We start from the raw sequence: 14,914 nt of genomic DNA, 5'->3' as shown, positions 1-14,914 counted from the left end.
TTTTTTAAGTAATCACACAGCTGTTTTGCGACTGCTTTCTCAAGAATTTTTGAGAGGAACGGAAGATTAGAAATAGGTCTATAGTTGGCTAAAACCTCTGGATCGAGGTTGTGCTTTTTAAGAAGCGGTTTTATCACTGCTACTTTGAATGATTGTGGAACATAGCCTGATAATAAAGACATATTCATAATATTTAATAAAGAAGTGCTAATTAATGGAAAAACTTATTTTAAGAGCTTAGTTGGAATCGGGTCTAAGATACACGTTGATGGTTTAGAAGAGAGAATCATTGAATTTAATTGTTCAAGGTTTATGGCTGAAAAGCATTCTGGTTTACTATCTAGTGTAATATTAGAACTTACGTTTCCGGGAGCTGTTGATAACACTATACTGGTCAAAGGCAAGAGGTCATTAATTTTGTTTCTAAGAGTAACAATTTTATCGTTAAAGAAGCACATAAAATCATTACTACTGAGTGCTATGGGAATAGAAGTCTCAATCGAGCTGTGGCTCTCTGTCAGCCTGGCTACAGTGCTGAAAAGAAATCTTGTAATCTTGCATTCAAATGTTACACGGCACTGAAGTACTCAAAGCAATTCCAGTGAACAGGATGTGGCTTCCACTGCGGACTGACCTCTCCACAAGTGTGTATTAGTTTGTCAAGAGAAACACTGTTGAGCCAGTGGCATTTGACCATTACAGAGCAGGAAGCGGCAGAGTGCTCTTGCACCACGTACTCCCTAAGCCCTGACACACAAATACACAGCTCAAAAGGTGAACTGAAGTGTGCGGCTTTGGTGTTGGCGCTGCCGCCCGGCTTTGGTCAGAGAGGAAATGGCTGTTTCCCCTCTCCCGCGACAGCTTTATGGTTAAATTGGTCTGGATTATTAGATTTAAGTGTGTGCGCAAGGCTGTGTGTTCCAATAAGGCACCTGTTAAAACAATCTTGAACTGGGAGAGTTAATTGTTTGAAATGGAAGGGGATACACTGGAGAGAGGTCGACATCACTCAGTCAGAAGAAAGTAAACGGAGACGTTACAATTTCCCTTGTGTTGACATTAGCCAAGTTTCCATCCAAATATAGCGCAAAATAAGTTTTCAATTCATGTGCATTTCCAGCCACTACTGTGATGTGAATATTAGGAGGTTCCTCACTAACATGGTGGTAGTAATCCTCTTGTCAGGTGCCATTAAACTACTGCACAGAAACCAAGAAAAAGGGTGCAACGAGTTAAAGTAATTCAAAAGACTCCAGTAAAACAATTCTCTTGGTTTTCACACATTTTAGTTTTTTCTTGGAACGCAAGCTTCAGTGGAGATTTAAGTTACTTTACCCTAAGTCTGTTTCATTTGCACTGTGTCACATTTTTAACTCGACATCAACTTATTCACCTCAGCGGATTGCCAAAGCTTTTTTCAATATCGTTTTATTTAAAAAATGTTCTCCAAGCAGCACATATTGAAATGAGAACAAGTGAATGGAAACACATCCGGGGTTGACCTTTTAACACTTAATGGCCATATTTGTTGTTTTAAGTATTAAGGAGCCTTGAACAAACACTAAGAGGTAAACTTCTTAGCCAGTTAAATGTTTCCTCGAGTAATGACATTATCGTTCTTATGACGACATCCCTTTAGTTTCTCTGCTTTCTAAGTGCTATTGATACAAACCGTTAATGCATCACTTAGAGTCGGCTAGACCATAGAAGCGCTGAGTTTCTCTTTGTCAGTGTTGTCAGTTACAACAGAAGCTTTTGCAAAGGCTGAGTGTATTTGTCTTGTCATTTCACAACAGGAGGAAAATCACAGCTATTCAAACCCTTACCAAAGGAGCTTAAAGCGCAGGATTAGAGCAAGACAATGTGAGAGGGTGAGGAGAAGACCTACTGTGAGCCAAGACAAGTGAGGGATCAAACACATGGAAAAAGTGATGCAGACTAAGAAAGGCTGGGCGATATGGAAGCAAATCAAATATCACAACATTCTTGTTTGATGGAGACACTATGATAGGGTGGACTATTGGTTCTCTCACTAAATATTTGCACAGTGAGCATTTTGATAAGTAACCATCAGTACTGTGTAAATGAAAAAGTGAGGAAAGGCAAACAAAAAAAAGAGTCTAGTGGGCTCAGAAAATGACCTCTTTTTACTGTATTCTTTAAACCCAGGAAAAGACAACCCCAGATTAACAACGTCATGATAATAACATAGTGTAGCCCTATTTGAGAGATACAGAAGTAAACAATACTTATACTGAATTCAAAATGTACAGCTTCCTGAATATGCAAAAGTAAATACCTTTTGATTTCCGCCATGTATCTGTTCTGTACATCTTGAATGGAGGTAATTTGGGAAACTACTAAGAACAGGGTTCATACAAAAACATTACTCTTTCTCAGCGGTACCACTGAAAATTGTTTATTTTAACATGGAACAGGAAAATAAGGTCTGAAACATGTTGTGCCTTTCTAAAATGCATCAAATAGTAGGCTTACTAGCTTCTACAGGCTAAAGCAACTAAAATCTCTCACCAGCAAAATACCTCGTCAGTTAAATGACATTTTACGTTTCATTACTATACGATACAGTATTTATTATCATTATAGTATTACTATTTTGGCGATTAGATAAATTATATTTGATGCAACTTTAGTTACATTTCCATGACTTTTGCAAAACTTTGGGGAAAATATTGTTTTCTATAACTTTTCCAGGGCCTGGAATTAGCATTTTGAATTTCCATGAATTTTCCAGGTTTTTAATGACCGTAAGAAACCTGTAAGAAATAAGTATGGTTTTGTGGTGGTGAAAGACTTAAATTAGGCTTGGCATAAAAGTGATGACATGCATCCCTCTCCAGTTGCAGAAAACTTAAAAAAGAAAATACACAGATGCACTTCACAAATAGAAGTTGCCTAAATAAGAAACAGCTTGATTTAAAGCCTGGAGTTCTCCAACGTGCGTTTATGGTTTTCAGCGTGGTTGTTTCAGTGTTGCCAATAAAATGTAACTCACCTTTTAAACAGAAATCTGTCTATGCATTGAATGAAGCAGATAGTTCCTGAGAGAGTGAGTGAAAATGTAGAAAAGTGGAGCGCTGTAATACGAGAGGAAAGAAGAAAGAGTTTTACATCTGCTCGGTTACTACAGGTGGTTTCAAAGCCCTTACGTGTAAACAAATACAGACAAACCCCAGCTTTCTGTTAGCCACAAGTAGTAAAGCCAGACCATCTTGTCACCAGCTACAGTGTATGTCTATTTTCAAAGTTTCAACCTATTCCTATGTGTGACCAGGATAATCTCATAATATGGCTGCAATGACACAGAAGCCCTTCCTTCCTTGACAGGCAGCTATCATACAATGTAGCTCTCTGAGGATGTGTTTGTGGAGAGGAAGACTGAATCCCGGAAAGTAGACTTAAAGCAGTTTTGGAAACAAAAACGGCAGCGCTGAACTTTTAAGGATCACAATTAAGGTTGTTCTGGAGGTGATTAGCACTGTATACATGTTAGACCTTTCAGTTTACAAGTTACAGTGTCTCACCACATAAGTGCTCCACTGGAGGAGAACCATTTCACAAAGAATGTTTGAAAAGGAGAGGGGTTTAGCAGCCTGGGATTAAGAGTCTCTAAAATCCTAGAGGTGGAATTCTGGAAAGCTGTGGTTATTTTGTTGCAGTTTGTTACACAGGAATCTGAAGCATTCACCAATTCGCCTTTGCTTTTCTTGAAACATACCAAGACCTCTGCACCCATCGAGGTCATGGTGGTTTCTCCACTCTTGGCCTCTCGCAGGATACCCAGTGTGTGAAACCCTTGTCTCCACACTCCCATGACGACAAACGTCAAACAGGGCCCAAACCTGACAGCACAGTGACCCCGAAGACTTGTAAGAGCAACATGGTTTCAGTAGCAGGGCCTGCGGAGCCAACAACTAGAGAAGTCCCTCTTGTGACCTATTCTGAGTTGATAACGTTTTTAAACAAAATCTGAAATACTAATTACCCACCCGTTGCATCAGAACATATGACTCAAAAAGGAACACAGAGTACGGGAGTGTTGATCACTGAAGAGTAGGTAGGTGACTCATTTTTGAAACACAACACTCGGTAATCAGTGACATCCGGACCCTATGTTAGTCACTTGGATCATGTTCAAAATCCATGTTTACAAGTAGGTAAATGTTTATGAATGCATGTATGCATGATACTTTGGGCTTCTGCACAGATGTCTGGGCTTAAAAAAAAGAAACAAGCCTTATAGCGGTTATTTCTGTCCCACGGTGCATCCTTAGAGAGAGTTAGAATACAAATTTTTTTCTAAAACGCTGTCTTTAAAAATGAGAAGCATGGCTTTTATATTGAGATTAACAAAAGGATACGATTCATAACAATATTCTTGTGGGAAAGGAGTAAATTGGGAATTATCAGTGATGTGGAGCAACTGGCTATTTTGGTAATTCCTTGCTCAATTTCTTCCGAAGAGACATGCAATGTTTATCAAATATTGGCTTAACTACAATATTTTCAAACCTATGACTAATAACCCGTGGCTGTTTTTCTATTAAAGTTGAAGTAGTCTCTTCCTTAAATTGTCTCCATCCATCATTTAGCAGCGAGGGCTCCTGTAAACAAACAGCAGAGCGAAAACACCGGCACTCCACCTTGGAACCCCGTGTTTACCACCGGCTGTATATCCTTCGCTGGCTCTGTTTGAAAATATCCCCGCATATACAAACAACTGTGGCTGTGTGTGCATGAACCACGAGGGTCTTCTGTGCATGAGTGCAAAATCGAAAACTAGACATATAGGAATAAAGACAATATCGACAATTGTGTAAATCGTGTTTGAGTGCGTTTGTAAACAGCGCGTAGCTGCGCAATCAACCAGGCGGCTGCGTCTGTGGGGTCCGACTTTAAAGCGGGGTGACAAAGCTGAGAGGTAATCAGGTTTACCTGCAGTAATGAGGGATAAGGGAAGTCGGATGCCTTCTGATGCTGCAGCTATGTAATTGTATATGTAGCAAAGAGCTTCACTCATCTAAAATGTGAGACACGTTCAGAGACAGAGAGACAGCTGCTTCTGCAAGCCAGAGATCTGATCAAGGTCAAGTTTGCAAATCTCAGACTTGTGCGTGTGAGTGAATGGGAGTTTTTGAGTGTGTCTTTTTGAGAGTGTACAAAAACAGTAAATAACAGATTGGGAAACTGCCTCGCTAATTTGTATTCAGTTCAGCCATCCAAGAACGCGCTGTAGGCATTTGGAAAAAGGCACAATAGCGCAGGAAAGTCGAGCACTCTCACAACTGGCTGGGTGAGTCACTTGCGGCTTCAAAACAACCGTGTACCACCCACCAACCTTTTAAAAAGAGAAGGACATACACTTGCTTTCATAACCGCAGAAGGAGAGTGAAAAGCATCCCTCGCAGCTGCAAGTGTGCGTCGTACACAAAGAAATCCCTCGGCTGGACTGAGAGAAGTAAAAGCTCCCGAAGGACAAATGTCCTGAGTCACATGATGTCTCTGTCTGGGATGGACTGAATGGATGTGAGGATAAAGGAAGAGATGCTTGCAGTTACATGGTGACAATGTCATGCTGCATATCCTAATGAATGAAATATCTCTTTTATAAACTAATTTGCTTTTATTGATTAGGATAACTATTGTCTGGTAATAAAATAAAACATGTATGTTTTTTGGAGAAGTGTCCCTCGAGTTAAAAATAAAATAAGAAATGTACATACACACATAAACACCTCTTCATGTGTATGTTTCCACTGCATTAGTCTGGGCTAGGTGTAAGTCTGACACAATGAAGCTAGGATAACAGTCTTTAAGGACTTTAGTTCCCTTCATGTTGTGGTGAGACTGAAAATCCACTTTCCATAGTCAACCAACATACCGTTGCCCCGGTAACATGTGGTTTTTAAGAAAGATTATAATTACAACATTTTTGTCCGCCTTCATGCTGCTTTAAAGTAAACATTAACACAGTGCTTGTTTCTTTGTGCGTTCTCCTGAAGTGATCAATTTGAATCAGAACGAATGAAACCGTAATGTGTTCAAGATGTGTTTAATGACGCTTCATTAAATCAGCAAGTGCTTTAAATGAGTTGGTCTAAATGATGCATTATATGAATTAACTCATTAACACTGGCAATGAGTTTATAACTAATCAATTAATGAAATTGCTCAATTCGTATTTCATACAGAAATGTCAGAAACGGCTGTACCCCCTCCTAAAATTAGAAAAGGTGCCACTTTTTACTGTTTTTCATTATAATAAACGGAATATATTTATATTTCTTTACTGAGGAAACATTGTATTGAACTTTGACTTTCAGAAACTGAAATGTTTCACACATGTTTACAATGTATAGACTAAACCATTAATTATTAAAAACAAGCTGCAGATGAATCGATATGTAAAAGAACATTAGCTGCAGCCCTACAACAAAATGCATTTATTACCGTTATAAAATAAATACATGGACATACAGTAGTCCACAAACCATCTGATACAACAAATCGCACCTATACTTTAACAGAATATCTAATGGCAAAAGTAACGCAGGGTAGAAAAGACAATACAGAACATTTAAGCAACTGACCAACATTGCCATTAGAGTCTTAGTATGTGGGGTAAAAACTGTTGTGTGATATGTGTGTGACGTTTCTATGTGTATGTACGACATGATAATGTTCATAATGTCCACCTATTGTGGAAAACTATCAATATGTCCGCTTGGGTCCTTGCACATCTGTCAGTTCTCTTCTTCCATGTTATCATCAAGGCTCTGACCAAACACTGACTTTTTTTTTTTGTTCCCTGATTTTTAACCCATGAGAAACATTCTTCCTTCCTCCGCAGATCAAAGAGGGCTGAGTCAGGCGCCGGGGGCCGGATCAATTATCCCGGGCAGCCATTTCCACTGTCCTCTCTTTCTGACACACCAGACAAATCTGGGCCCTATCAAAGGCCGAAGGGGCCATCAGCCAGCAAAGCTATTTTCCTCCGTTTTACTTTACTATTACCTTCCACTGCTCATTTTCTTTTCCCCAGCTATTATCCCTTTACCCCATTTCACATTATCCTTTCCATCTAGCTTCCTTCCATTCTTTCAACCTTTAATCCAGCTTCACACCATTTCTTGGTTGAGCTTATCATTGCATGCCCTTTCCATCGCCTATTATAACAGTATTGTGCTTTCCACTACATTTCCTTTCTCACTCATACGATTATCACAAATGTCACCTTGTGAAATCCCCAGCTGGCAGCTCCTTCCCTAAAGTCACACAGCTGTGCTGGAAAATAAAGCATTTTTCTTTAATTCTCGTTTGCCATATTAGACGGAGGCATCCCTCACGAAGAAAGGAGTAAATTAGTTTAGCTATTCTGCCTGTATGGACCTTTAGGAATGTGTTTTTAAATGGTTCAGCCCATTTGCTACACAGCACCTGTGATGTAATTGCAGACAATTAAAAAACCATAAGGTTATTTTATACTAAATTTAAAATTGACTGGGAAACCAATATGTCATTAAGATAAATTGGAAGAGGTATGGTTTGAAATAAAACGTTAAAGATATTAAAACACTCTTTTGAAAACAGTCAGTTCTAGTAAATGGACTAAGCAAGACACTAGTATGGTCCTTCCATGTATAAAACATTTTATTAAAATGCTTTTTTTATTTCATAAAGAGCTTTAACTGAATACTCCTGCCATCCTGGAGTTGAATGGACCCAAAATAACCTCACTAGTGATACTAGAGACTGTTCAACAAGAACAAATGAAAGTGCTTATAGGAGCTTTTTTTGTGACAATGGATATAAAAAGGACAGACAAGCCTTGTGTACTTAAAAAAGATAAGCCAGCTCTGTCATTCAGTCTGACCCTCGAGATTAGGAGGCCAGTTCACTGAGAATATTTTGTATTTTTGAGTCATGGTCATGTATTTTTGAGGTAAATTAATCAAAAAATGTGAAAACAGGTTAGGAAATAATCAGTATTATTATTGATGAGAAAACGACAAAGGATAATGAAGAAAATCCACTCGGGTGCCGGAGAAAGAAGACAACATAACTTGTATACAACTGTCCTTTCCACATAAAAGCAAACCATCTAAAACACTGTATTATCTAGTTTAGATTCAAGTCGTCTTCTCAAATAATTTACGAAACGGCTTACATTTCCACAGGAAGGAATGTACAGAATGTGATCTGGGGTTGGAATGATATGATCTGCTAAAACAAAACACATAACTCACAAATTCAGAAATAGAAATTCTCTAAAGTGTAATTCCGTGAGCGCAGGTCCAACACAGACATAATGTGGAAGAATGCTGAATGAGGAAGACAGCTGATGAGACGCAGTGCTGTGAGTCATCATTCCTATTAGATATTTCAGGGTTGTGTTCATGCATGTTTAATGTGTTCACGATTTTCTCTTTAACCTTTAATGATTTAAAAAGAAAAATCCTTACCAGTTTCTCCTTAAAGACCATCTGTCTGAGCCACTTGAAATCCAGTGGTTTGAAAGCGGAAAAAACAAAAAGGGAGTCTTTTTCATAGTTGTCGCTCTTCTGGATCGCTCCCTCTGGATAGGTAATCCTAATGGTGGTTTTGGTCCCCACGTCTTTGCTGTAACCTTTTACCGGGGCTTCATTCAACCTGCCAGCACAACAAAACAATGTCTTAGTGACTGGGATTTGGGTTAAAAAAGCCCATGGCACAGAAGTTAAGCACCTGGGATGTTTTCTCTTTTTATTTATTAACTGTTGTTCATTCACATATTGGTAAAGTGTTGCCTTGTTGTATAGTAGGGATGCTCCGATCGCCAATTTTGGGGCCGATACCGATCGAGTGGGCGATTTAAAGTGATGTTTAAAACTCAGTTAATTGGGCTCATTCACTGGCGCTTCCACAAACAACAACCAACATAATTATTACATTCAAATGAAGTACATTATTCAAGTTTACATTAACTTTGGATAATAACAAGGGAGAAACGTGCGGAAGCGCTCTCTCTCCCCCTCTCCCTCTCCTGACAGCCTGTCAGTATCGTCTCATGCAGCTCACTGATCCAGTAATGAGTGACCCGACAGTGAAGAATAAATATATTTATAACTAGTTTAGCTTGTTCCAGAGGTAGATAATAGCTAAGTGTGTTAGGTCTAACTCTTCGGAGCATCCCTATTGTATAGTGTTTCCACAATGTATATGGCGACAAATTGCTGAAACATTCATATTCGAAGCATTTTTTTGACCATTCTGCTTTAGAAAGTAAACCGAGTAGGTTAATAGGTACAAGGAATTTCCCCCTGATGTATATGGTGCATACATAAACACAGTTCAACTAGATACATTGTAAGACAACGACAAAAATATAAAAAAAACAATTATAACATTCAAATATAGAGAAATATTTACATGAAATATAGTTATACCTAAAAACTACGTACAATATAATATGACATAATACTCGGGATAATAAAATAAAATGTGGAATATTAAACTAAAAGCGGAAAGCTGTGTAAAGGAATTAGCTTTGACTTATATGGTACAAACATAAACATAAACACTTCATTAAAGATGAAGTGTAAGAAAAAAATGACCCAAAAGTAAAACAATTATACAAAATATATATTTTTTTAAATGATAACACTAGAATATAGAGAAATATTACAAAAATTACGTACAGTATAATATGACTCGGAAAAATATAATAAAATGTGCAGTATTGTAACGAAATGTGGAAAGCTGGGTAGCTTTATGTAAATATTCTGAGGGTTGTGCATGACTGACAGTATCAAAATAAACAAGATATATCATAATAATAATAAATACAGTATATATAATATATATTCTCACCTCACTACGACATCGTATTCATCTATACGGGAGCCCAGAGACTTGTTGAACAGGATTCCCCCGTTGCCCACAATGATGCATCTTTTACAGCTGAGACTGCAGGGAAGCAGAGTCAGACGTTAGTAACATGAAGAAGTGATGGATAGACAAAACAGGACTTTTCTGCTGATGTTGGGTGAGCAGCAAAAATTACCTGTCCAGATGCTCCCCGAGTCCGTAATATTTTGTGGCAGTGAGAATGCTGTCTATGACTTTCTCTGCAGAGGAAAGGAAAAAAGCAGCATCCATGGTGAGAGGACAATTCAGATACCATGTCACCTTCAGTTCTTACATGAGCGTGCCAAATATAAATACTTAAACAGGTCATTTCTTTCTCCGAAGCAGTCTGTGTATTTTTATATCGTTGGATAATTGCTTTCTTGGCAATGAATTGGAGACTTGGTACAACTAAAGCCAAATTCAGGTTTTACCTTAAGCACTCTTTATGGACTTTAATGATGAAATGAGAAGAAGACAAGTGAGGGAATGTCTCCTTGCCAAGGACTTTGATATACCACTAGAAATAAAGCAATCTAGGTGGTCTGAAGACCTTTGGAGGAGAGAACTCCTCTCTCCGTTTATTCAGTCACAGATAAGGAGCGACCAATCAGCACCGCAAAAGTAGTGCTGATGGGATGATGGAGAGAAGAAAGCTGTTGTGTTCTTGAGGGGAGTGGTAGAAACAGACATACAGGGTTTGGGATGGTATGCGTGTGTGTGTAGAAACTCTCCCATAAAAGCACTCAGGGAGGAATGCTGTTTTCAAACAAGCACATTCTCCTGGTTAAGTGGGCGATGTGGAGCTCGTCTCTCTGCGCGGCCAGCACCCCTCTGATCGCAGGGTGAGAATCGGGGATGTTTAGCCATAGCGCGCATTCCTGCCATGTTCTACGGGGCATGCTGCTCGACTCATGCTTCCTGTATTAGATATTACATGTATTTCTCCCCCCACCTCCTGACCATTTTTAGGCCTCTCATGCTTTTAATTCATCATTGCGACGTCCAAAATGTGCAGAATCCATTACAGTTGTTACTATCTTTGTTCCAAGTTACGTTTGCAGTTATGCAGACGCACCAAAGAAGGGTTGTCTTTGGATTTAATTATAGCAGTTAATCATTCGTCCTTTTTCGTTGTATATTTAAGTACAATGACAATAAAGGTTTTCTATTCCAATCAATTCTATTATATTTATTGCATGAAAATAAATCTCCCTGTGTCACATTTAATAAAAGTTAAAGGCATTTTTATGGCTGTCTCTACTTCACTTCATATAATCACCATATAGCACAATCTGCAAAGGGGGCCAAGAGAAACAGAAAAAGTGAGAGTCAAGGCAGAGTTTGGACTGGGACTGTGAGACATATTGCAGCCCCATTCACCCGGGCTAACGATCCTAATGATTAACCTGCCGAGGAGAGGCGAGCAGAGCAACAGCCCATTGTTTGGATGTGGTGTCGATGTCTGGCATCAAGCATCACCCCGAACAGCATAAACACACGCCGAGGACCACACCTGGATCCAAGCGGGTGAAAAGTGAAAAATCACAATGGGCAGGACTCTCTTCCAGAGGACGACATGGAAGCTAATTGTTATAAGTACCCGGGGTAAACATTTCAGCAAAGTATGTCTCCTGGTAGAGCCGAAGACGAATGGCTGTAGGTTCAGACTTTGGTCCAACAAGGAACTCTTGAAATGGCAAAAATCTTTAGTGGTAACAGTGGAAGGTAGGAAGCATCTTGTGACACATAAACACAGACACATTGTTGGGAAGAGCGTAGTCTAAACAATAGAAAAGAATATTGTGATGATAGCGAGAGATATTTGTCAGAGCTGCTCTTTGGTTGACTTTTTACTCAGCATCAACTGCCATGGTTAAAAATGGGAAACATCTATAATTTGACTGTGGTGCGTTGACTCGTTTATCAAAGATAATTATAACTAAATCTTGAAACATATCTGTAGGGACCAAAGTGGTACAGTCTTTATTTGAACTTTGTACGCCGGAAAACGTTAAATAAAATATGGTAGCACTTTTCAACATCTTTCTGGCTGGACCATGTTGCATCCTTAATAATTCTAAAGTTGTTTGGGACTTCAGTTTGGGGGAAATTGAGACTGAAACAAACAATCGCGTCCACAGTGAAAACCCAATTGCCCAGAAATATGATTCATCAATCTGCTGAAAAATGTAAGAGAAACTGTTATTGAAAAGACATTTAGGTTCAATACTCAAGGCCCTGCTGAAATTAAGCAAATGTGTTTTTGTGGTGACTATTTCATATATTTAACAGTGGTTTTATGAAGGTACTCATAGACTTGTGCACCTGCTCTTGTCTCATGTTACACAAAAGAAAAAGCAGTGCAATAACATCAAACTCCTATAATTATTAATCAAAATAAATAAAACATTGCACTCAACAACTGCTAGAAGGAAATAATGCATAAAGGCTTATTTCCGTTAGCTAAATCTCTATAGCCAAATGTTGATTTTCTCCAAATATATTGAGTCAATTCCTTTTTCTGTATAATTCTTTGGCTGCTGATTATTGTTTTTTTATTTACTAAAGTTCTCTTTGGATGAAATTTGGAAAGAGATATAATTTGGTTTCATTTTACAAAAAGCAACAAAACCAAAATAACAGTTGGTGCAAAATATAGCCTATTACTCAAACTGACTGTTCAGTGGCTGACTGGCATCCTGCAGAGCTGACGTTATTTTCTTTCTCTGAGACCGAATCAAAACAGCTTTAATGTTGATGATGTGGTTGATCCAAGCCAAAGATACCTCATGGTAAAATAAAAAGTAAAAATAAACCTCCCGTCCACCTCCGCCACTCCATGTTCCCATTTGGAATCCTTTGTGGCGTTCTATTCAGGATCCACACGTATCCTCTCTCCACATGAGTACCGCTAAAAGGGAAACCCCAGTGCCATGGCAGTCCGTGGAGAAAACAGAAACCAGGTGTAACACTCACACAGGGTGTGCTCTTTTGATAGCAACTCAAACTGTGTGTGTGTCTGGGTGTGTTCATGTGACAGCGGAGAACTTGCACAGAGCACAAAGGTAACATTCACTGTACCTTCTAAGTATTGGAAAATATGTGACAGAGCATGTCACTGAAGTCAGTTTAATGTTATCTCTTCAGTTCCCATGGCATTGTGTGCTGGTTTGATATCTGAAGTGCTGGAGTGTGTTAAGGTCAGGGAACAAGTACACGCAGTGTGTGTGGAAACATTAAAGCTGGAGTGTTGGGAGACGTACGTGTTCCCTGGTCCAAAGATAGAATTCATCTAAGAAACAAATGAATATCACTAAGGGCCATACATTTTACACTTTATTAAGAGAACTTAAGATTTACGTCAGAAGGTTATAGAACCAGCAGAGTCAGAGTTTGAGGCTTATAACTGTCCAAAGTAAAACATCCATTTAATATAGCAGGTTAGTTCAAAGGTGAGCAACATTTGAAAGGTTAGTGAAATGTATCTGACATCTTCAATAAACAGCTGTAGACTATTGCACTAACTCTGCTACTAACTCAAAAAACTGAAGGTCCTGATTGAGATCATTTAGCTGAAGAGTCGATCAGATTGTTTTTCTAGTTTAAAGAAGAGTCTCCACTGTCACTTCATTACTGAATATAAAAAAAACCCGCACAGTCCACTCAGACCAAGAGGTGTTACAGAGACATGTTTCTTATCACTCAAAAGTGATGTTTGATCAAGACAGACACCAGCTGCAGTAATGACATTAACTAAAGAACATTACGAATGTGCCTGCTGCCTCTCTGTTTTCCATTGCCCTTTGCTAATAAAAAAGCGTGAGGACAGATAAAAGGCTTGATATGAGAAAGGCTAGCATCAGGTTTTTACAATTCTGAGTATTTAGCCAACCAGGAATTGGATCCAAAATTCAATACATTAACACATGGATACTGCAAATATTAGAAAATTCCTTGCACTGTTTAGCCATTTCATCTGAAATCTCAGCTTTCAAAAACAAACCCTGTCCCATTTCTTTTTCGTGACAGCATACATTTGGCAAATACTGTATGTGAGTTAAATTACACCGTAATGGATGACATTTCTCCCTTACTCTTAATTTATGATAAGGCAGAGTAACAAACTGAAACCTTAGGCAGATTATATTCAGCCAAAAGCATCAGCCCTGCAACGATGACAAATAATGAAAAGTGCTAAGTGGTGACACTGGCATTCCAAGCAGCTGAACCATCAGCGTGAAACCTCGGGGAGAGTTTAAAAAGAGCAGGTATGTGGACAAAATAACCAGCTTGATTTCATACTTCTGAATAGCTACTCACAATCTTTTCAAAGAAGCAACAAAATGAATTTCAGTGGGAACATTAGACTGCAGAAAACCTGCCTCATAAGAGACGTTCACAGTTTGTTTAACAGTCTCAGAATTTACAATGATGACAAGCAGATAGAGTAGGGGAAGCCAGCTGATGAATAAGGATACGGGAACAAGGTTGGCAGCCCTTACTTAAAAATACAAATATTGGACTTGTTTGATAAAACTGTAAATCATCTGGGCAATATTAAAAACACACAAATCTGGGCTTGGTGCCAAATCAATCAGATGTTTTATTACTCTGAGATGCCAGGCATCACAGGCACAGCATACTGTAACACGCAGCCGATGTCAAACACCGGATCAAATCTAATACTAGTAATTTTATTGTATAGGCAACATCCTTTGAGGCGTTAAACAAATACAGTAGATAGTGCAATAGATATCACAAACAGAAGGTAACAGATAGCAAGAACCATTCTTACCTTGTGTTTTGAATCCAAACGGAGGTAAGTAATTGCTGACTTTTGCAAGAAGTTTGAAGTTTCGATCAAGAAACATGGGTGCTGGTTTCATGAACCTGCAAAGAGACGCAAGAAAGGAAGGAGAAGGAGAAAGGGAAGTTATTATTTTTTGTTGTGCGTTCCCTCGCATACCTTTGCTCCTCTTTATGAAACCAGCTCAAAGGCACACAG

The 14,914-nt window shown here is 38.8% G+C and overlaps 1 protein-coding gene across 6 annotated transcripts in view; it reads right to left on the bottom strand.

The window, feature by feature from the left end:
• The window catches only part of st3gal3b (ST3 beta-galactoside alpha-2,3-sialyltransferase 3b), an 84,300-nt gene that overhangs the window by 51,721 nt on the left and 17,665 nt on the right, over nt 1–14,914 (bottom strand). For all 6 annotated transcript variants that reach the window (XM_010793648.1, XM_010793649.1, XM_010793645.1 and 3 more), the window contains 4 exons: nt 14,705–14,799; nt 10,064–10,127; nt 9,871–9,966; nt 8,484–8,670 (listed from right to left, as the gene is read on the bottom strand). In XM_010793648.1, the coding sequence (XP_010791950.1) occupies nt 8,484–8,670; nt 9,871–9,966; nt 10,064–10,127; nt 14,705–14,799 (442 nt within the window). The remainder of the gene's footprint in view (nt 1–8,483; nt 8,671–9,870; nt 9,967–10,063; nt 10,128–14,704; nt 14,800–14,914) is intronic.

The sequence above is a fragment of the Notothenia coriiceps genome, unplaced genomic scaffold (genome assembly GCF_000735185.1).
Source record: "Notothenia coriiceps isolate Sejong01 unplaced genomic scaffold, NC01 NC01_scaffold00037244, whole genome shotgun sequence".
Classification (NCBI taxonomy): domain Eukaryota; kingdom Metazoa; phylum Chordata; class Actinopteri; order Perciformes; family Nototheniidae; genus Notothenia; species Notothenia coriiceps.
Note: the sequence above shows the minus strand (reverse complement) of the source record. Positions and strands in the feature narration are given on the sequence as shown.